Consider the following 23,508-nt stretch of genomic DNA (forward strand, 5'->3'; position numbering starts at 1 on the left):
GACAGTGAGCCCTAAGGCTGAACCCCCCCCACTGTCCCTACCTACTTGCCTCAAGACAGCTCTAGCAACTGCGGACAACCTCGGTGGCGGTCCCTATACTATGTAAGTGACACACGTAACAGGACAAGACATACAACACAATAAGGGGTAGTCGACAAGCCAGAATCAAAACCAGAAGAATCGCAGTACAAATTCAGTGGGCAAAAAACGGTAGTCAAAAGTCAGGCAGAGGTTCGGCAACGATAACAGAAGGTACAAAGAGGTCACAGGGAAATATGGGGAGCTGGGATATCCAGGTAAGAACAAGACAATAGCCAGCACGCAATTGAGCCACTAGCTGCCTTATAAGTAAAGCTGGAGAGACAGACAAGAAGCTGATAGGACTAGTGCTGATTGGAGCTGAAATCACCTGCATCAGTCCAGCAAAGACCAGGTAACTCATTAACTGCTGGACCAAAGTCATCGGGTGTGTCCAGACTCCAAAGGCACAATTCACATTGCACATTACTGTCAGAACTAGCTGCACCACCGCAATCGGGCGTGTCAAAACCCCTGAGACACAATTCACACTGAACGGTTCTGACAGTTTCTTTCATTAGTGTACCACTAACTAAGATTATTGGGGCATATTAATATTGCACCTTAGATGTAATTGAGGGGCCTTGAATTCTTCTTACTATTATCAGGCAGACCGGTCATCGGGGTTCAGCAAAGTGAACCTTGTTACAAATTTTTCTTTTACTCGGAATCATTCTGCAGCTTCTTGTGCTACAGCTGTGGCACAGTCTTCACACCCTCTATTTGGGGTTTAATCCACGATTCCCCTGCTATCATAGATAACTAGATATATAATAACTAGAGTTATTATACTCTAGTATGTCAGCATATGGTAGAATCAGACAACCTAAGGTTAAAGTACCCTAGGGGGTCTGAAAAATAGTAAAAAATAAAAAAAAGTAAAAACAAATTATATTAAAAAAACCCTAAAAATTCAAATCACCCCCTTTCCCTAAAAGTCATATAAATAAACAGTAAAAATCATAAACACATTAGGTATCGCCGCATCTGAAATGCCAGATAATGCCGTAATGGGAAATAGCCTGCACTGCTCGGACAGAGTGCACCAACTTTTTTAGATGCACCTTTAACATGTGGCATGCAATACATTTCTGTGGGACTTTGCATGATAAATATAGTGCACGGTGTGACTTTATGTGCAGAAAGTTGTGTGGCGTTGGGTATAGTGCAGCTGCAGACACTTTATAAGTACATGTGCACGCAGTTTGCACGTTCTTTCTAATGCACAGTCAAACAGAAAACTGGCGCAGAGGCTTTGATAAATGTGAAGCCATAACGTATTTAGTATTATTTATTTTTCACCTTTAATATAAATGTCATTTTCTTTTTAATTATTGCCATTAGTATTTCAGATGCAGTTCTCGGCAGAGAAGTCTGAAGATGCGCGCTGTCCAAAGGGGTCACGGGTGAGATTATACCGCGTCCAGTCCACCTGTGAGAGGACGCTGCTTGCGGCAGACAGGCGCTATCGCGCTCGGTCACGTGCAGCGCAGGGATGTGACCGGGCGGACCAATCAGGAGACGAGGCGATGCGGCCAATCATAGCGCTGTTTATATGCTGTTACCGGAAGGGTTGCGCTCTCCAGGTGTAAGCAGCACTGGAAGCCGCAGGTGACATCTCAAGTGGCCCGGTGACAGGGCACGCAGTGGTCGCAAGCAGGACACGGTAATAGGCGCGGGGCATCGATGGACACCGGGGCGTTTGGGCTTCTGCTTGTAGTGGGGAGCTAGTGGACTATGCACGGGGTTCCAGTCCTACGTGACTTCTAATGTAGAACATCTGTGATGACGGGGTGGGAGCCGTGGACTGCTATGCATGGCAGTGCCCTATGAGACACATAATGGGCTGCTCCTAGCCATGCCCTAGGGTTCTGCCACGACTTATTTTTGTCTGGATACTCAAGCCTCATAGTCTTTACAGCCCTTTACAAAGGGGTATTGTATATTTCCCCTAATAATGGACGGTCTGGAATCCTCAGGGCGCGTTCACACGTTGCGTTTTGACCTGCGTTTTCATTGCGTTTGAAACGCATATACAACAGCTGAGGAGAGGTGATTTGCCTAATTTCATCACTGTTAACGCATGCGTTAACAAAACGCATCGTAAACGCGATGTTAACGCATGCGTTAACAACGCGTTAACGCATGCGTTTTGTTAACGCATGCGTTAACATTGCGTTTACAAACGTAAACGGTAATGTAATTAGGCAAATTACCTCACATCAGCTGTTGTATATGCGTTCCAAACGCAATGAAAACGCAACCAAAACGCAACGTGTGAACGCGCCCTCAGACTTCTTCAGTTCGGGGTCTAGATCAGGGGTACACAACCTTTTTTGGTCTGAGGGCTGCACCTGCCTTAGAAATAGCCCAAAATAACACAGTGCTGCACTGAAAATAAACCCAGAAACGCCAAATAAAAATACATATCCCTAGGGAATGAATAAGACAGGCCACCACCCCCCCCCCTCCCCGACTAGGGAATGAATAAGACAGGCCACCACCCCCCTCCCCGACTATGGAATGAATAAGACAGGCCACCACCACCCCCCTCCCCGACTATGGAATGTATAAGACAGGCCACCACCACCCCCCTCCCCGACTATGGAATGTATAAGACAGGCCACCACCACCCCCCTCCCCGACTAGGGAATGTATAAGACAGGCCGCCACCACCCCCCTCCCCGACTAGGGAATGTATAAGACAGGCCGCCACCACCCCCCTCCCCGACTAGGGAATGTATAAGACAGGCCGCCACCACCCCCCTCCCCGACTAGGGAATGTATAAGACAGGCCGCCACCACCCCCCTCCCCGACTAGGGAATGTATAAGACAGGCCGCCACCACCCCCCTCCCCGACTAGGGAATGTATAAGACAGGCCGCCACCACCCCCCTCCCCGACTAGGGAATGTATAAGACAGGCCGCCACCACCCCCCTCCCCGACTAGGGAATGAATAAGACAGGCCACCACCCCCCTCCCCGACTATGGAATGAATAAGACAGGCCACCACCCCCCTCCCCGACTATGGAATGAATAAGACAGGCCACCACCCCCCTCCCCGACTATGGAATGAATAAGACAGGCCACCCCCCCCTCCCCGACTATGGAATGAATAAGACAGGCCACCACCCCCCTCCCCGACTATGGAATGAATAAGACAGGCCACCACCTCCCTCCCCGACTATGGAATGAATAAGACAGGCCACCACCCCCCTCCCCGACTAGGGAATGAATAAGACAGGCCACCACCCCCCTCCCCGACTAGGGAATGAATAAGACAGGCCGCCACCACCCCCTCCCCGACTAGGGAATGAATAAGACAGGCCGCCACCACCCCCCTCCCCGACTAGGGAATGAATAAGACAGGCCACCACCTCCCTCCCCGACTAGGGAATGAATAAGACAGGCCACCACCTCCCTCCCCGACTAGGGAATGAATAAGACAGGCCACCACCCCCCTCCCCGACTAGGGAATGAATAAGACTGTGCGCGCCCCTACATAGGAAGTGCCGGAGAGCCGGTGTAAAGCGCACACGGTGTGCCGAAGCGTCTTCAGATATAAAGATTAAAAAGTGTTTAAATCGCGATATAACAAAAATAAGCTCCGGCACCAGCTCACCCTTTGCAGCTTACACCTACCATTTCAAGTGGTAGGTTTCCTTTAACGCTGCCACCTTGGCTCAGATCGTCACTCCTCGTTGCCATGACAGCCTGGGGTCACACAAAGATCCAAGGCTGTCATGTTTTAGGCTACTACAATATGAAATTTGCACATTATAATAAATGATGTGCAAAATTCCCATATACTGCCATACTGTAGTATGGCAGTATATGGTAGGATCGATCAGACAACCTAGAGTTAAAGTTCCCTAAGGGGTCTGAAAAATAGTAAAATAAAAGTTTAAAAAAAATTCCCCCCCTTCCCTAGAATTGATATAAATATAAATTTTCCCCGGTGTTAAACCTTGTAACGGAAAATAGCTGCCATTTTGCTAAATATATGAAATTCACTAAAAAGTGATAGAAAGGTCATACCCTCTTCAAAATGGTAGCGTTGAAAAGGTCATCAAAAGCTCCGTACAACAAAGTAAGAAAAAGTTATTAGCGCCAGAAGATGGCAGAATGAAGTTTTTTTTTTTTTTTTTTTTTTTTTTTTTTACAGGAGGTTTTCATTTTTGTATATGAATGAAAACATTATAAAACCTTTACAAATATGGTATCCCGTGATCATACTGACCCAAAGAATAAAGTAGACATGCCATTTGGGGCTCACAATGAAAGCCGTAAGATCCAAGCCCACAAGAAAATGATGCAAATGCATTTTTTCATCATTTTCACTGCATTTGGATTTTTTTTTCCCAGTACACAGCATGGAATATTAAATACCGTCATTATGAATTGCAATTTGTTATGCATAAAACAAGACCATACACAGCTCTTTAAATGGAAAAATACCGTATATACTCGACTTTAATCTGGGACCCCTAATTTTAACTCCAAAAACCTGGTGGGAAATGCATTGGTCACAGCGTCCCCAGGATATGGCCTGCCACCCCCCTGGGGGATATGGCCTGCCACCCCCCTGGGGTATATGGCCTGCCACCCCCTGCCCCCAATATAATGCCTATAAAAAAACAAAAACCGAACCCCCCCTCCCTCAGGTCCTCTTCTTTACAGCGATGCTCCGGTATTGGCTCCATGTCCGTCGCAGGCATCATGATGTCAGCCGCTCACTGACATCATAGTGTGTGCCGATGCCGGAGCACATAGTAGAATGTCAGCGAGCGGCTGATGTCACGATCCCTGCGATGGACCATGCGGGGACACGGAGGCGATGTTGGAGCATCGCTGTATAGAAGAGGGCCTGCCTGGGGGTGTCGGAAGGTGAGTACACTGTGTATTTTTCTTGACTCTAGTATAAGCCGAGGTGAGGTATTTCAGCACATTTTTTGTGCTGAAAAACTTGGTTTATTCTGGAGTATATACTGTAAAAAAGTTATAGATTTTTGAAGTTGTGGAGTGAAAAAGGCATAAATTTGCTTTTCCTTAAGGGGTTAGGGGACTTCTACCACCAGGATGAAATGCATTATGCAAATGAGCCTGAAGTGCGCCATGTTCCATTAACACCTATGGAGCCTGGAGCTGCTCATGGTTAATTTGCATACATTCCTTCATCCTGGTGGTAGATGCCCTTTAAGATTTCCCAACAATTTGACATTAAAGCTCTATTTCCATGAATACAAGGTTCTTAAAGGGGTATTCCAGGAATAAACATAATTCATATGCAAATGGGTACTCAAAATATAAGCTAATGTGTAATTAGTTGTTATTTAAAATTTTGCTCCCCTTAGCAGAAAAATGCTGGTGACATAGACTGTAATGAAGAATTAAAATGCTACTGGCCCTTTAATCAGTCCGTTAATTTCCTCCGCGCGGTCCGTCGCAGAACAGAAGATGGCCGCTGGTCACATGTCCACATCACATGTCCTGCACCTGCCTGGGCAGGTCATGTGATCACCACTATGTTTGGCTGTAGTCGGTTGGTTGCAGTGCACCCAGTGTGACTAGTGCTGTGGTAATGGCAGTTACACATCATTACTATGGTGACTGAGCAAGAAAACCTGTTAGATCATCACTGGGAGCAGAGCATAAAAGGTAGGAGGAGTTACTGAGAACTAAAGGATCATGGAACTTGTATTTTTCATTGGCGGCCATCTTGGTGATAACTCCACCTACTTTAGAGAGGCCATAAATTTTGTAAATCATAAAATCAAACTATTTAAGCTCCATTTTGTGACAAATGAAATTGAGTTTTGTTATATTCATTTATTTATATCATCATGGGTTTTTGTGTCAGACGTTCATATTCCCGGAATACCCCTTTAAATATAGCAAAATAACACATTCTCTAATTCAAAAATACAGCATTTCACAATTATAATTCCAACCTATCTCTATCAGTCCTGGTGTTTACAATTTGGTTGCTCCTGATTCTGACCGTAGATCATCTGACTATGGTCAGATTCTTCTCATGAATGGCTTTTCATGTCTGCAGGATGCAGTGCTCTCTGCCTCCTGCCCCTCCCCCCTGCATTACAAGACCAGCTCAGACATGGGCATTTCATGCTGGCAAGCAGCATGCAGAGGCTTGCTCTACAAGCTACAGAAAGATGAGGACTTTATCCAGGGGAGGGAAGAATATAGCAGAGCTGACTGTGTTATAGGTGAATTAGCAGAGCTGAGGGCGTCATTGTGTCCTCCATCTCATGGATCTCATCATCTTTGATCTGTCTTGTCTCTCTTTTTCTATGTGTGAGATACTAGTAGACTTTTCAGAAGCTAAATAAAAGTGTTGATAAACATGCACCCTGATAATCTGAGCACATTGTCAGCTCACAATAAAACTGAGTAAAATTGTAAGGGGGTTCAAAATGATCTTTATTGTGTAAACATCACTAGGGATTGAAATTTGAAAACTTTCCTTCATGGTAAAACCCCCTTTAACTGTTGCAACGTCACTACATAGGCCTGTGGCTGGTTCGACACGGTCAGGTATTGTGCCATTGGAGGACATGTGATTACACAGACGCGTAAAACAATTTTAAAGGAGCTGTCTGTGAGTTTAAAAAAAATTAGGAGCTGTGCTGGGGCAGGCTTTTTAAAAAATAAAAAAATAAATAAACATGTACTTAACTCCTCCGTCGCTCCCAATGTTCTGTGCTGCGGTCCGTCTGATAAGTGCCTGTTTGATCCCAGCGCCTGATACATTTCTGCGAGCCTTTTATGTGTATTGGAGTCTGTCCTTCTGGAGAAGCAATGAGGAGTGGAAATAGATTTGGTGTGAAGCCTACAGGCTTGACCAAGTCACAGTTTATGGTACTAACATTTCGGTACTTCATTTTGAAGTGATCTCTTTTGTTTATCCTTCAGGTGATTTATTCCTCCAAGCTCCATCCAGAGGATGGCCTCTACAGATGAACCTGTGTCTAGTGTGGATGACTCTCCAGTACATGAAGAGGGGTCTGACAGTGCTCCTCTATCAGAGAACGACTCCAAACCAAGAGACCGGGCTTCCCTGGTGGACAGTACAGAAGAGTTTGAGATCATAGACAGCACGGGGGAAGATGATGATGACCTGAGTGATCTTCCACTTCTGGAAACTGTGGAGAATGAGGGGGTGGTCAAAAAACAGACTGAATCAAAGGAAAAGACAAAAGATGATGCGGATGGAAAACAAGCAGAAGAGGAGTGGCTGGATATTTTAGGTAACTTGGAAGATCCCTTGTAGCTTTGTTTATTTTATTTTAATAGAAATGTATATTTATCATCAAAATACAGGTTAAAGGTTCTACCTGTAAATCTAAGGATAAATCTGCGGCTATTCATCTCGGCACAAACCCTCCGGGCCGTGGCTCCATTACACCTTCACATAACCCTCTACAGTGGTCGGAGGTGAATGGCAGTGTGCCCTTGTGCAGACACAGCCATCAACAGGATTGAGGTATCTTTGTGACAACCCACTTCTGTATTTTGACAGGGGGCTGATATTATCAGTCCACTATCGCAGCAGTTCCCAAATACAGGGCTTATACTGAGCACTGTGGTGGTGAGAGGCATGCTGGGAAGATGCAATGTGTATCCTTTCTGCATGGGCTGTTACCATTGGATCACTGGTATATGTGATCTGTATATTTATATGCATATATAGTTTATTAAGAACGTAAAATAAAGCAGAGTGATGCCCCCCCCTCCCCAAAAATACACTAAATAAAATTCATCTGCCTCAGTCTGCTCTGGGGTGTCTGGTGCATTAGCACTAGTCTGCTCCGAAGGTTGAAATTTCTAAGAAAATGAAAAAAAAAAAGGAAAAAGGTTGTACTCAGAGGTCGCTTTAACACCTCACCTTTCCTCATGGACGCATGATCAGGCGCCATTACCCCCCCAAAATAATTGCCATGCATAAAAGTATGTTTGGCAGTTATCCCCTGTAACGTGTTGGCTAAGTGGTCCGGCGCAAGCTGCAAGGAAGGGAAAGATCAGTAGCAGGATCACCGCGTGTCGGACCACTCAGAAGGACAGATAATGCAGTGTCCACATGACCAATAACAAAACTCCTTTTGCACTGCTGATATTTAGGTTTGTTTTTTGGCTGCCCTTTTACCATGTGTTATATTACCCCTGGCTGCTTTTTTCTGTGACGGAGCACAGGCTGTGGGCAGGGACAGCGGAGTGCTCCTGCCAGCACTGCGGATCGCTGGTCACTTCGCACATGCGCACAGAGCCATCGGCAGGATCCAGGCTGTCACACTGACATGTGACAAGTGGCCGTCAGCAGCGAGTGCGGCGGCGTGGGGACAGCTCTATGGGAGCTCTAATGAGATAAAATCCTCCTACTGACAACCAACCAATAAGTCCATAGTTTAGATACTGACGCTGTGGGGCATATTTATAAGGGGCTCTGCACCACTTCTGTAGCTTATTATTAGCACTTGCAATTATTTTAGCCAATCTGCCACCTTCATGCCAGTGGGGACTGAAGGGGGGGGGTGAGCAGCGCGGCCGGCCAAGCGGAGGGTTGAGGGTGGCCGGGAGTGGGCCGGCGTAGGCAGTTGCTGTCCCCACGCCGGCCCACTCCCGGCGACCCTCGCCCTCCGCTGAGGATTTTCTCATTAGAGCTCCCATAGAGTTACACTGTTACACAGGCTTAAAGGAAATCAGGACGGGGACAAGGTGTGTGGTTCTCCGGGCTGCTAATTATGCACGCTTCGCACCTTCCTCTCCCATGCTAGGAGAGATAGGTGACGTCACAAGAGAAGAGTGAATTAGTGCGTCTTGCATGACGTCGCCTTGCTCCCCCAAGCTCCCATCATGGGAGAAGGAGGTGCGAGGACATACATCATTAGCAGCCCGGTGAACCGGACATCTTGTCCATGTCCTGCTATTTATAACTTTAACTGTAAGTCAAAATCCAAGCCCACAAGAATATGGGGCAAATGTGGTTTTTCACCATTTTTGCTGCATTTGGGAGAGGGTGGGTAACGTCACGAGGGGGGGGGGCAGCCTGGACCTCTTTTTTTTGAATAGTCCCAGAGTGACAAGCTTAGCAAAGGACACCTCAGGGATCAAGATGAAGAGGAGCATAGGTAAGTAACGTTTAGGTGTTTTTTTTTAAATAGTAGACTTCCTTTAACCCCCTTAATGACCTTGACCTGTTTTTGTTTTTTCATTTCCATTTTTAACTCCCCACCTTAAAAAAAATCTATAACTCTTTTTAATTTTTACACGTAAAGAGCTCTGTGATGGCTTTCTGCGTAACAAATTGCACTTCTTAGGGAGGATTGCATTTAATATTCCACGCCGTGTACTGGAAAGCGGGAAAAAAATTGCAAATGCTGTGAAATCGGTGACAAAACGCCATATTTTCGTGGGGTTGGATTTTATGGCTTTCACTGTGCGCCCAAAATAACATCACGGGGATACCAAATTTGTATAGGTTTTATAATGTTTTCATGCATTTACAAAAATTAAAAACTCCTGTACATAAAACTTGGGGGGTGGGATTTTGCCATCTTCTGGCATTAATAACTTTTTCATACTTCGGTGTAAGGAGCTGTGTGTGGTTGGCTTTTGATGATGTTTTCAATGCTACCATTTTTAGGACTGTACAAACTTTTGATCACTTTTTCTTTTATAGAATTTTTTTATATTTTTCAAAATGGCAAAAAAGTGCAATTTTCACCTTTTGGGTGCTATTTTCCGTTACGGGGTTAAACGCAGTGAAAATAACTTTATTATATTGTGATAGATTAGGGATTTTGGGACGCTGCAATAGCTAATGTGTTTATAATTTTTACTGTTTATATGGCTTCTAGGGAAATAAGAATTTTTAGGTTTTTTGATATAATTTTTTTTTTTTTTTTTCAGAACCCCTAGGGTACTTTAACCCTAGGTTGTCTGATTGATCCTACCATATACTGCCATACTACAGTATGGCAATATATGAGGATTTTCCATACCATTCATTACAATGTGCAATTCGGAAGACCCGAGGCTGTCATGGCAATGGATCGCACCCCACTCGATGACATCACGGGGAGCAAAAATCGTCACCAAGTTGGCGCCCCCCATGCGCCGGCATCTTTGCCTGCGGCAATTGACGGGATAACAACGCGATTGGTGCTAGCACCAATTACGGGTGTTACCGGTAATTGTTTGCTGCAATATGCCATAATAGTACAGCGCGCGGTGGTTGCGGGTGCATTGAGAGGGCTCTCGGGCTTACCAGCTTTGGAGAGGGCTCAGCCCGTGAGCACTCTCAATGCACCCGCACCCGATGTGCGCTGTACTATTGCGCCGTGTGTCATTAAGGGGTTAAGGTGAAAATGGGCTGGGCCCTTAATGACCAGGCTCTTCTTTATTTGTGCGTTTTCCATTTTTTTACTCCCCACCTTCCAAAAATTTCTGTCTTTGTTTTTTCCTTTACTATTATTTTATTTTATACCTCCAAGGGTACTTTAACCCTTGGGCAATATGCAGCAAATTCCCACCTGGTACAGAAAGGGATCAGCCCTCTATGTCCAGCCGCTCCCGTGATAGTACGCCATGTGTCGTTAAGGGGTTAAAGGAGTTTTCCCATGAAAGAAAGTTCTCACATTTTAATACCCGTGTGGTGATTGCACAATAAAGATTATTTTGACCCCCTGCTTTACGAATTTTAGTCGGCTTTATTGCTGTTTTTGGTCCCATCCCTCCTTAGACGGGTCAATGTAAGGGTGATGCCACATTTTTGGGCCGTTTTTGAGCAGTCCGTTAAACGCATCAGTTTTTTTAAAAACGCATGCCTTTTGTCCAGTTTTCGGAATTTGCGCAATTAAAAACGGACAAAAACGGATGCGTTTAAAAAAAAAACAAAAACGGATGCGTTTTTTTTTAACGGACTGCTCAAAAATGGCCCAAAAACGTGTTCAAAACGCCATGTGTGGCATCGCCCGAAGAATCAGTATTGAAGGTTACTTTATACAGGTTTGTGTAATATGACTGAAGCAAAAGTTGATGCGTTTGTGGACCATTTTCCATAAGTCCTTTTCTGCAGTCTATTATTCTTGAAGAGTTTTCCTAATGAAGCAGAGTAGAATAATGCACACTGGCCCTAGACTGATGGTGAGGTGATCCAGAGACACCAGAGGGAGTAGCAGTCAATGATTATTTCCATTCAGAAAGCCATTAATAGTCGGCCTGCCATGAGTTTCAGCAATGAGCCATGATGTTGGGAATATATTAGCTGTCACCCAAGTGAAATATAGGAGGCCCAGAGGAAGCCATTACAGGCAGCTAGTGTGACGGTGGAGGTGATTTACGAGATGTCGCCGTAATCTGCCCAGCCAGTGAGGACAGACATCATTTGCTGGAGTAAGCTTGCAGCATGGGGAAATGGTGCATATTTAAGCACAGGTGAAGTGAGCAACCCTAAATCTCCCTATTAGCTGCAGGTGGAATAACAAGGCTGAGGTTTAGGGATCCCTGTGCAGGGAGCTCATTAGGACCACAAGCAGCATTTTCCAGGGTACATGGAATTATGTATGATGCTGTGTCCTGTTGCTGAAAGCTTTGGCTCAAGTTGACAAGCCCATTTATTAGTTTTGGAAACTGACCTCCTATTGCAAGATCTGGGTGTATTAAGTATCCTTTATATGTTATTATTGAGGGCATTGTACTCCAGGCCTACTGGAGGTTTTCCCAGATAACCCCAAGCTTTTATGTCTGGGAGACTTGAGCTGCTGAGCTTGGTATCCTAGTATCTAGGCCTGCTGTGGGAGGTGAAGACATCATTGCCTGCAAGTTACTGTCCATCACCTAATAGATTGGGTTCCAGGAAATGTCTCTAACTCTGCGGGAATCTAAAAGGTAGAAGAAGATGCGGCATAGAACCTTCCAAGGTTACAAAATGGCTTGCAGAATAAGTAGACACGAGCATTTATTTGCTGCAGCTAAAAGCTTACTTGGGGTATTACATAAGGGTGATGTCACACATGGCGTTTTTAGGCAGCTTTGGGACGTTTTTAGTTAGTTTTTAAAAATGTAGGCGTTTTTTTGAAAACTGCTTTTTTGTCCGGTTTTCTGAATTTGCGCAATTAAAAACTGACAAAAACTGAATGCATTTTTAAAAAAAAAAAAAAGCATGCGTTTTTTAACTATCTAAAAACGCACAAAGAACGGCACAAAAATGGCCTAAAACGCCATGTGTGACATCACCCTTATGTAATACAGTTGGGTAACCAAAGGTTGTATTAATGCCTGCTATTGAACTTCTTAAAAGACCAAAAAAAAAAAAGCCAAAGAAGCATGAGATCTTTTTTCTCCTCCATTAGCCCTGGCCATGATCCGTAGCCACTTTAATATCTCTTCATTGCTTTAGGGATCGCTGATGCACTGGTCACATGACCATATACAACGTTTGGTTCATGGCTGTTGCTACCATTGGCCAGGAGCTGCTTGAGCTGTGCTGCACTCTGCTAGAGCTGTGCCTCTCCCTCTCCTGCAGCCGTCGAGTTGGTGAGGAAAGGGGAGGAGCTGCAGACTCTCATGTCTGCCAGGATGCAGACATTGGGGCAGATTTATCAAACTTTCTGAAAGTCACAATATTGCTAGTTGCCCATGGCAACCAATCACAGCTCAGCTTTGATTTTACCAGTGTTCATGAATATTTTAAAGATGAGCTGCGTTTGGTTGCCATGGGCAACTAGAAATATTGTGACTTTCAGACAGCCTGATAAATCTGCCCCATTGTGCTTCATTTGCCAAATAAATTATGCATTTTGCACCATTTTCTTGTGGGCTTGGTTTTTAAAGCCTTCACTGTGCGCCCCAAATGACATGTCGTCTTTATTCTTTGGGTTGGTTCAAGCAGGGGGATGCTAAATTTATATAGGTTGTAATGTGTTTTAATCCATGTAAAAAAGAAAAATCAAACCTTCGGTGCAAAAAAAAAAAAAAAATAAAAAATTTTTTATTTTGCTAATAACTTTTTCATACTTTAGTGTACAAGTTTAAATTTTTTATGAGATTACTTTTTCATTGCTACCATTTTGTGGACTGTACATTTTTTTTATACTTTGCTAATTGGCAAAAAAGTGGCGTTTCAAACATATGGGTGTTATTTTCTGCTTGCCAGGAATAATCGTTGTCATATTTTGATAGTTTGGACATTTTGGGATGCGGCGATAACGAACGTGTTTGATTTTTACTGTCTATTTTTATATTGATTCAAAGAAAAGGGGTGATTTTGTATTTTTAGGTTTTTATTTAAATTTTTTTTAAATATATTTTTCAGCCCTCTCTAGGGTACTTTAACCCTAGGTCAGTGGTGGCGAACCTATGGCATGGGTTCCAGAGGTGGTACTCAGAGCCCTTTCTGTGGGCACAGAGTTCACCAAACAGGACCAAATCCATCAAATCTTCTTGCTGTCCCAGGCAACTTGGAGATAAGCTATAATTAAAGTCTGAATTTGCCCTCCCTCTTTCAACTGTATGGGTGGTCTCAGGCAGCCGATACAATTGAAAGAAGTGGAAGAACAGGTAGCATTAAGTTACTGCTTAAAATGCCACGTCGGCACTTAACGGTAAATAAGTGGATTTTGGTTGTAGTTTGGGCACTCTGTCTCTAAAAGGTTCGCCATCACTGCCCTAGGTTGTCTGATGCTACCATATACTGCCAGTCTACAGGAGATTTTGCTTCATCGGGGAGCGACAATCTAATCCATGCGCCATTGGCTATCTACCACCGCCAGAAAAGCTGCCACCAATCGCGTGTGTTACCAGTGGGAGTTAGTTGGAATATGCACACACCTTCTATGGAGAGGGCTCAGCACGATGGTAAGAGGTTAAACCAAATAGTCTAGAAATTGCCCTGTCTGGTTTCATTGTAAGGATCACCCTGACAAGCCCGATACTTTACTGTGATGGGGCTGATATCTTCAGTCCCCTGTCAAAGCGCTGTGCACCCAAATTCTGGGGGATCCAGTGATGATGGCAGTTACATCATGAGGCTTGGACCTCACGATGTATCCACCAGCTGTTCTGGTTGGTTGACGGACAAAAAAATGCCAGGTCGACCTAGTGTAGTTTTCAGTAAAAATCGGTGAACGTTTGATTTAAAAAAAAAAAAAACGTCGTAGAAGCACTGATAAATCTCCTCCACTGATAACACTGATAACTGATGCCCCAGTTAAAAATTTAAACCAAAAACAAAGTTAATATTGTTTCACATCATGATGTGCATACAGAATATATATAGATCCAACCCCACAGGTTGATATATTAAAATTAACAAATTTAAAAGCTATGTTTTAGTTGACTCAATGCTCATCACTTTTCACTTCCCCTCCCTGTCTATATATACTTGTACATATTGGTTGTGCACACCATGAGTGCTCAATATTGACTTAAACTTCTATATTATCTGTGTGTGACAACCATTTTTTTTTTTTTTTTGTGAAAGATGTTTTTTTTAATGTCCAAATATGTGGTAGGTATTCCAGGAAACCCTTTTAATATTTGTTTCCATGAGTGTTTAAAAATGGCAAGTGGACATTGCCTGTGTAGGAGTTTTAACAAATGTAAAGTTTCCCAGTGGGGTGCGTGAGTTAAAGCATGTATTACTTTTTTTTTCTTTACTTTTGTAACTTAAGGGCTTGGGAATAGGACATTTCTCGGTCATTGATTGGGTAAATAAGTAGATGGCTTTCCTATGGAGGTGAAGGATGGTATTTATTCTCAAGTGGCACGAGGCATGAACCGTATTATGGATGGAAGTTCTCACTCATCATGACTTATAAGAAACAGATGGAAATTCCATCACGCAGGGTGTACAGATGCAGATCCTTTACCTGGTCTCTTAGGTACTGTATTAAGCTGCCAGAAGTCTGGCATATATTTGCAGTCTGTGTAGAATTTTAGATTTGATTCTGAGTGAGGTAAACTAGAAACTTAATCCCATCAGAGAATTTCTGGAAACCTTCTCTTAGGGCAGGGATATGGACTGTTGCGCTCCCTACCGGTTATTATGTGTGTGCAGTAGTTTCCGACTCAACCCCTTCAAGGCATATTATCTTTAATACATTGTAGCCATAGAGGCGCAAAATCTGCATTGGTGAATGACGTATCTCATCTGATATCTGCAGTGCCCCTGAATGTTATGGTATGGCCTAAAGAAGTTTTATATATACAGGCAGTCCCCGGTTTACGTCCCCTGACCCAAGCATGGTGTATTAGTACAACAATACTACAATCAAGTGCTGTGCGGTGTGTATCCTCTTGTCTGTCCAAGTTTCAGTTAAGTTCTTCTGGGGGATCTCCTACAAGCTGTCGCTCCTGGTACCACACTGTGGTGACGAGGAAATTAGAAATTGCTTCATCTCTGGCGACAGTACTGAAAGGAAACTTCCCCAAGATTACATTCTCTTTTCCCTGCTCAGGAAGGCCTCTATCCATTCCATGCGCATTATGAAAGTGAGTTTGTCCAAAAATTGTCTAAAGGGGGCCGCTGTGGGGCTGCGTCAAGTTTGGAGGATACTTTTACAACCTGCTGCTGCCACCGCCATCAACAATCACAGACGGCCTTTAGTGCTACGCTGAGTTTGTGTCCAGAGATTGCCAGAGATATAGCAGCTTAGGGAATTCCACCATTTTAAGTAGGTTAGCCATAACCAGAACGGGAATGGTGTAGCCATTTGGAGAGTGTCTGCTATCAATTCTGTACATAAGGCGTTATATTTATTTATACAACTTGGCTTGTTGTTTGGAGATCTGTACACCCAGGTATGTAAGTGAAGAGGTTTGCCACTTGAAAGGGGAATTCCCTGTCCAAAGGGGATCTCGTAAGTGCTTCTGTTTTATAGTTGTCCTACCCCAACTATGTCCTCCAATAGGGATTGCAAGCATGTTGGGGATCAGAGACCACAAGCAATAGTTCATCTGCAAAAGATGAGAGACGGATTTCCCTTGTCCCGACATGTAAGCCCCTAAAGCTAGAGGTGGTGTGTAGGTGGTAGAGCAGGGGGTCTGAAGTTAAAAAGAAGAGGAGAGATCATCAACCCCTAAAAAAATGTCTATCTGCGGGGTGTTTCCCCCATTGACAGTGATCGCAGTCAGGGTGTGGCTTGGGCGGAGATGTGAGAGGACGCACGCTGAGGAGCTCCTGCTAGGCACCCAGCATTTTATCCTGTAAACTGTCTGAGCTGTGTGTGCCCTCCGTGACACCCGGAATCCTAAGCAGGAGCGGCAGTGCGGCACAGATGGCTGGTGGCAGCATTTAGAAGCGTACCAAGGAGGTGTCGGAGAGGGCGACGACAGGCATCCAGCGGGCGGGGAAAGCAGTGGCTCCATTGATCCTGCAGCAGTGGTGAGTCGCCAGCAACACTTCGCTCACGGGCAGTCAGGACCCAGCAGGCAGACAGGGGAGATGTCGGCAGAAGACTGAGGTGAGGCTGGAGCAAAAGTGTCCACATTACAAGAGGCGCTAAATGCAGTGCACAGCTGTAATAATGCCATATCCTCTCTTACAATGCTGATGGGAGGTGTGAAGGAGGATCTCAACATTATCCGACATGATGTGCAGCAGGTGTCTGAAAAAATGGGGTCCCTTGAGGGGACAATGGGAGAGGAGGAAGACCAGCTACCCTCTGTCAGACTTAATGTCTCCCGCATGCAATCCACACTGTTGGCTGTTCTAGGGTGAAAGAGTAGAAGGCCGTAATCCCAGCGACTATTTTTAGCAATGGCTGCTGTGTCCTTATTTGGGCGAAGCACTTTAACACCATTGTTTGCGGGAGAACGGGCTCATCGGGTCCCATCGAGGCCACTGCCACCAGGCAATACGTCTTGTCCAATTCTTATCCGCATTTTACATAATAAAGATCAGAATATTATCCTACATAAAGCAAGAGAGAAAGAGAAGTTGCAAATCAATGGCAGTTGTATATCCATCTTCCTCTGTCTGTATGGAGAGGGCTCAACCGGAGAGACTTCTTCATACACCCCTTTCAGGATGCCGATATACTATATATGTCAGTTTGCGGCACAGGACATCTTAAGGACATTTACCACCAGGATCATGGATTGTAACCCAAGCACACTAACATGCAGGTGTGTGCCCCCTCTGGCAGGATTTGGTCTTCCTTTAGCTTCTTATGACTTTATTTTTACAAAAAAAGGCTTTCAAAATTATGCATATAAGCCTGAAGGGCTGCAGGCTCCATACGATATACAGTAATGGAGCCTGGAGCTCCTCATAATTGTAAAGCTTTTTTTTTCCCCAGCACCACGACGGCACCAACCAGAGAGAGGGATCCGCCCCCAGGGACAGGAAACCTGAGCTTAAAATCGTGCTCCTCCTATCCTGCCTCAGTGGTTTCCTGTCCCTGGAAGGGACCTGAGCTCTCTGTTTTGTTATTTTAAACCGCTGGTTGGCGGTTCGTTTTGTTTTACTCACCAGCGGAGGCCTCCATTCAGGGAGTTGCACCCGTGGTCGGCCGTCTCCTTTCGGGACCAGACGCGCGCACGCCCGTTCTGGCGCATGGTGGAGCGCGACCGGAAGTAAGGATGTAGTACTTCCGGTTCGCGGGGCCGTGTTTCGCCCGACACGCCGTCAAGATCCAGGAGGAGCCCAGGGATTATAGCACTCCTCCTTGGGTGAGTGGAACGCCAGCCAAAGTTAGCTTTTTGGCCTTGTTTTGTGACTCTTAAAGAGTTAATAACTCACAAGAGCCAGGCCATACCGGAAGGGGGGGGGGCGGAGCCTTCTTGGATAAAAAGACCGGGGCTTTCAGGTGGACGGCGCTCTAACACTCTTTCAACATGGCAGAAAGACGTGATGCTCCTGAGCCCTTGAGGACCCCGACTCCGGTAATTCAGGGTGGTGAGTGTTCTTATTGTTTCTGTACTGTGATTATTCTGACACTGATGCAAATTTTCTAAAAAAACTACTTTAGGGAGAAGAGGTCCCCAAAAAAGCCACCAAAAAAACCCATCACAGGGATTGTAAGATCTGTAGTAGAAAATTGCCTGCGAACCATGAGAAAAGTACATGTCCTTCATGCATCTCAAAAATTATGGCAGAAGAGTCTGCCTCTTGGTTGGAATCTTTGCGGTCTGTTATTAGAGAAGAAGTGCAGGTGTCGGTTAAAAATATCATTGACCAACAACCTGCCTTCATAAGTAAAGACCTCCCAGGTCCTTCCTCAGCTACTCCCATGGAAACGTTATCCGTGTCAGAGGAGGAAGGAGAAAAAGGGGATGATTCTTCAGCCTCAGAAGAGGAATTGTCGGGACGTCCTTTATTTTTGGCAGAGGATACGGAAGGACTATTGAGGATGGTTAGATGCTCCATGGACATAGAGGAGAAAAAACCTCATAAATCAGTGCAAGACATAATGTTTGAGGGGCTGACGGAGAGGAAAAGGCGTACCTTTCCTATCCATGATACCATTCGTTCCCTGATCTCAAAAGAAAGGCAGAGCCCCGATAAGAAATCCTATATCCCTAGGGCTATTAAGAGGAAATACCCCTTTGATGAGAACGCTACGTCCGGCTGGGGCCTTCCACCAAAAGTGGATGCCTCCATTATTAAAATTTCTCGTGGTGCCTCTTTACCCTTTGAGGATATTAATGCCTTAAAAGATCCCATGGATAGAAAAGCAGAAGGTTTTCTCAAGAAATCATGGGAATATGCGACCACTTCCTTCAGACCAGCAATAGCGGCAACCTGTGTGGCTCGCTCACTCCTGTTATGGTTAGACCATCTTGGGGGGGATATACAGAACAAAGTCCCTAGAGAATCCCTTAAAGCCTCAATAGCAGGTATCCAAAAAGGGGCGGCTCTACTAGCCGATGCTTCAGTAGACGTGTTAAGACTTTCAGCTAGATCTGCAGCCTTGTCTAATTCAGCCAGAAGGGCTCTATGGTTAAAAAACTGGTCAGGGGATATGGCCTCTAGGGGTAAACTATGCAGCATTCCCTGCGATGGTAATTTTTTGTTTGGGCCCATCTTGGATGATTTGCTGGAAAAAGCAGGTGACAAAAAGAAGGGTTTTCCCACTACCTCTACCCCTAATAGACCCAGATCCTTTCGGTCCTTTCGGAGATCAAGGTACCAAAGGAGGGATAGGGAAAGCAGACCAGGTCCATCCAGACCCACTCAGCCAGCTAGGGGTTATTTGTTTGGCCAACAGCACTCGCAGTCTAGGCAGTCCACTTTCCGACCACAATGACGCGAGGCCCCAGGTGGGGGGAAGATTGTCCCACTTCCTCCCTGCCTGGGAACACATTTCATGCAGTCAGTGGATTCTCAGTTCCATATTTCGGGGGATAAAGCTGGACTTCAAGAACTTTCCTCCTCAGAAGTTCAGGATAACAAGAATCCCATCGGGAGAGAAAGGCAGCATGATGATGGCGGAAGTAACCGAATTGCTCTCCAAAAAGGTACTGTGCCCAGTCCCATTAGGGGAAGAACAGACAGGGTTCTACTCGACCCTATTCTGGGTAAAAAAACCAAGTGGGACCCTAAGAACTATCATAAATTTGAGAGAGTTAAACAGTTTCTTACAGATACCAAGCTTCAAAATGGAAACGCTAAAGTCCGCGGTAAATCTGTTATATCCGGGGTGTTTTATGGCGTCAATCGACCTTACAGACGCCTATTATCATGTACCTATTCACCCGGATTATCAGAAGTACCTAAGATTTGCGATTCAGTTAGGTCAAAAGATAAAACATTTCCAGTACAGAGCCCTCCCTTTTGGTATCGCCATTGCACCAAGGGTGTTTACAAAAATTGTTTCAGAGATGTCGGCCTTCATCAGACTAGATCAGGGGCTTTTCATACCTTACCTGGACGATTTTCTTCTGGTGGGGCCTTCAGTAGAAGCAGTAGAGGGTCAGGTGGTCAGGGTCCGAAAAATTCTGGATTTTCTGGGTTGGCTAGTCAATGTGGAAAAGTCAGAAATAGTCCCATCCCAACAGAAGCTCTTTCTGGGGGTTCTCCTAGACTCAAATTACCAAAAAACCTTTCTTCCCAGAGAGAAGCAGGGGAAAATAAGGGAAAGTATAATGAACATAAAAAGGTCCTCACATACAACCATCAGGAAAGGTATGTCCCTTCTAGGGAGTCTAGTGGCCACCATCCCTGCAGTTCCCTGGGCTCAGTTTCACACAAGAACCTTACAGTATTTTCTTCTTCAGGTCTGGGACAAGAATCCTTCTTCCTTAGACAAGGAGATACACATTCCAGAGTTAGTAAAGGAGTCTCTAAGTTGGTGGTTGAATCGGGCGAACTTAGAGCTAGGCCTCCCCTGGTTTTCAGGTCCAGAAAAAACCATTACAACAGATGCAAGCCCGGGGGGTTGGGGGGCTCACATGGAAGGCAGAATATTTCAGGGCCATTGGAGCACTCAGGAAGCAACCCTTTCATCAAACAACAAAGAATTACGGGCTATACTAAAGGGGCTGGAAGCAGCTCTTCCATTCCTGAGGGACAAGAACGTTGTAGTAAGATCAGACAATACCTCGGCGGTAGCCTATATAAACAAGCAGGGGGGAACAAGGGGTCCACGACTCATGGAGATAACCTCTCACATTTTTCAACTGGCAGAGTCTCACCTAGCGTCACTAAGGGCGATACACATAAGAGGGGCGGAAAATACCCAAGCAGACTTCTTGAGCCGCAATGTCATCCGACAGGGAGAATGGGGCCTCAATGGGGAGATCTTCAACCTGATAACCAAAAAGTGGGGGATCCCAGAAATAGACCTTTTTGCCAGCAGAAAAAACCGAAAAGTGAATCGTTTTTTCTCCATAGATTACAGGGATCGTCCATTGGCAATAGATGCCTTCTCCCAAAATTGGGGAGACCATCACCTGTTATACGCTTTCCCCCCCCATGATCTTGATTCCCAGGACTCTGGGGAAAATAAAACGGGAAAGGGCAAAAGTCATCCTCATTGCCCCCTTTTGGCCTCGCCGTGCCTGGTTTTCAAGTCTGAGAGACATGACAATAGCGGATCCATGGGTCCTGCCAGAGTGGAAAGACTTGTTATACCAGGGTCCTATTTGTCATCCGGAGGTGAGGGGGCTTCATCTTACGGCATGGCTATTGAGAGGTTGATTCTTGAGAAAAAGGGTCTGTCAGGTCAAGTCATTTCGACCCTTCAAAAAAGTAGAAAACCCATCACCTACAGGATTTATTTGAGAACATGGAAGGCGTTCTTTAGGTTTATGGGTCAGAGACCAATTGATATGTGTAAGCCAGATTTCGGTAACATTCTGGGTTTTTTACAGCTAGGCCTAGAAAAGGGGCTGAAACCGTCCACACTAAAAGTCCAGGTGTCGGCCCTTGCAGCTCTGTTTGACCAGGACATAGCCAACCATCCTTGGGTGGCTAGATTTGTTAAAGCCTCCGTAAGACTCCACCCTACTGCTAGGTCAAGTTTTCCACCCTGGGATTTATCCTTAGTACTAAAGGCTCTGTCAGGTCCTCCTTTTGAACCCTTAGAAGAACTCTCTTCAAAACTACTTACCTTCAAAGTTGTATTTCTAGTAGCTATCACATCTGCTAGGAGAGTAAGCGAGATTGCTGCACTATCCTGTAGACCTCCATACTTTGTTTTATTCCCAGATAAAATTGTATTGACACCTGATCCCAAGTTCCTTCCAAAGGTAGTCTCAGACTTCCATAGATCTCAGGATATAGTTCTGCCTTCTTTTTGCTCAAAGCCTAAGTCAGATAAGGAAAAATCCTTTCATAATCTGGATGTCAGGCGTAGTGTACTTATATATTTTGAGATTTCAGAATCGTTCCGTAGGACAGATAGTCTGTTTGTTCTCTTTTCAGGGAAGAACAAGGGGAAAAGTGCATCATCAACGACTATCGCTAGATGGATCAGGGCTACCATCCAGTTAGCATATGAAGTAGCCGAAAGAGCTATTCCAGAAAATATTCATGCCCATTCCACCAGAGCTCTGGCTACATCATGGGCAGAGTTCAGACATGCCTCATTAGAACAGATATGTCAAGCTGCATGTTGGTCTTCCCCCCCACACCTTCTTTAAACACTATAGGTTGGATGTGGCGGGTTCTCTCGACCTTTCCTTCGGGAGGAAGGTTCTTTCCTCTATTATCCCTCCCTAAAAAGTTTCTTCTCTGAAAATCTCTCTGGTTGGTGCCGTCGTGGTGCTGGGGAAAACAGAAGTTACTCACCGGTAATGATGTTTCCTCGTACCACGACGGCACCTGGTATATTCCCACCCGGGTGTTATTTCCTACTTTTTTCTTGGTGTCGGTCAATTGGGTGTCGCAAAAAAAAAAAAAAAAAAAGTGTATATATACGTTAATATTCATATACGCACGTATATGGGTATATATCCACATACTACGCATGCATGGAAAATGTTTTTCTGATGTATTAACGATGAATCTCTTCCAAGTCTCTGTAACCCACTGAGGCGGGATAGGAGGAGCACGATTTTAAGCTCAGGTTTCCTGTCCCTGGGGGCGGATCCCTCTCTCTGGTTGGTGCCGTCGTGGTACGAGGAAACATCATTACCGGTGAGTAACTTCTGTTTTTCTTAAAAACAAGGGCATAAGAAGCTTAAATGAGAGACAATGCTGCCAGAGGGGGAAGACACCATGTGTAAGTGTGCTTGGTTTACAATCCTTGATGCTGGTGGAAGATGTCCTTTAAAACTATATGCAGCTTTGTGGATGTCATCAAATAGCCAAATGTAATGGTGAACAATGTAAATGTAGATACATGTAAAATTACATTCAACCCCCTAAATGCAACTGCGTGGCTCATGTGGCCCCCCGTGAAAATGAGTGTGACACCCCTGAGCTACATATGCAGATGCATATAATATATACAGTTATTAAAGGAGTATTCTCATCTGCACATTCACATTTCATTTAATTAATCTGCCATCTACATACATTTCTTCAATTTAATGTTGAATCGTACCTGTGTGAAGATAATTTCCCATAAATGCAGTCATATAGTTCTCTAGGAATGGATGGCAAATATCCTTGAATACCACCACCGCTGTTGGGGTGAATATATATTATATACAGGCTGTCCGTGGGTTACGTACAAGATAGGGTCTTTAGGTTTGTTCTTAAGTTGAATTTGTATGTAAGTCGGAACTGTATATTTTAGCCCAACCCAATTGTAGCCGAAGCCAAATTTTTTTGGGGTCTTTGTGGCAATTGGATTTTAAAAATGTTGGATTGTCATAAGAACCAGGATTAACAATAAGCTTCATTACAGACACCAGTGATAACTGTTACAGCTGTTTATTGTTGGTGCCAGAAGGGCTGGTCTGAGTATTTCAGAAACTGCTGATCTACAGGAATTTTCACGCACAACCATCTCTAGGGTTTA

General features: G+C 44.8%; 1 protein-coding gene across 1 annotated transcript in view; it reads left to right on the top strand.

Moving 5' to 3' along the window:
* Nucleotides 1-1,589: 1,589 nt before the first annotated feature.
* FKBP8 (FKBP prolyl isomerase 8) overlaps nt 1,590-23,508 on the top strand; it is a 44,964-nt gene continuing 23,045 nt past the window's right edge. The window contains exons 1-2 of the mRNA XM_072112522.1: nt 1,590-1,744; nt 7,013-7,347. Coding sequence (XP_071968623.1) covers nt 7,044-7,347 — 304 coding nt within the window. The 5' untranslated portion in view covers nt 1,590-1,744; nt 7,013-7,043. The remainder of the gene's footprint in view (nt 1,745-7,012; nt 7,348-23,508) is intronic.

This window comes from Engystomops pustulosus, chromosome 1 (assembly GCF_040894005.1).
Source record: "Engystomops pustulosus chromosome 1, aEngPut4.maternal, whole genome shotgun sequence".
Taxonomy (NCBI): Eukaryota; Metazoa; Chordata; class Amphibia; order Anura; family Leptodactylidae; genus Engystomops; species Engystomops pustulosus.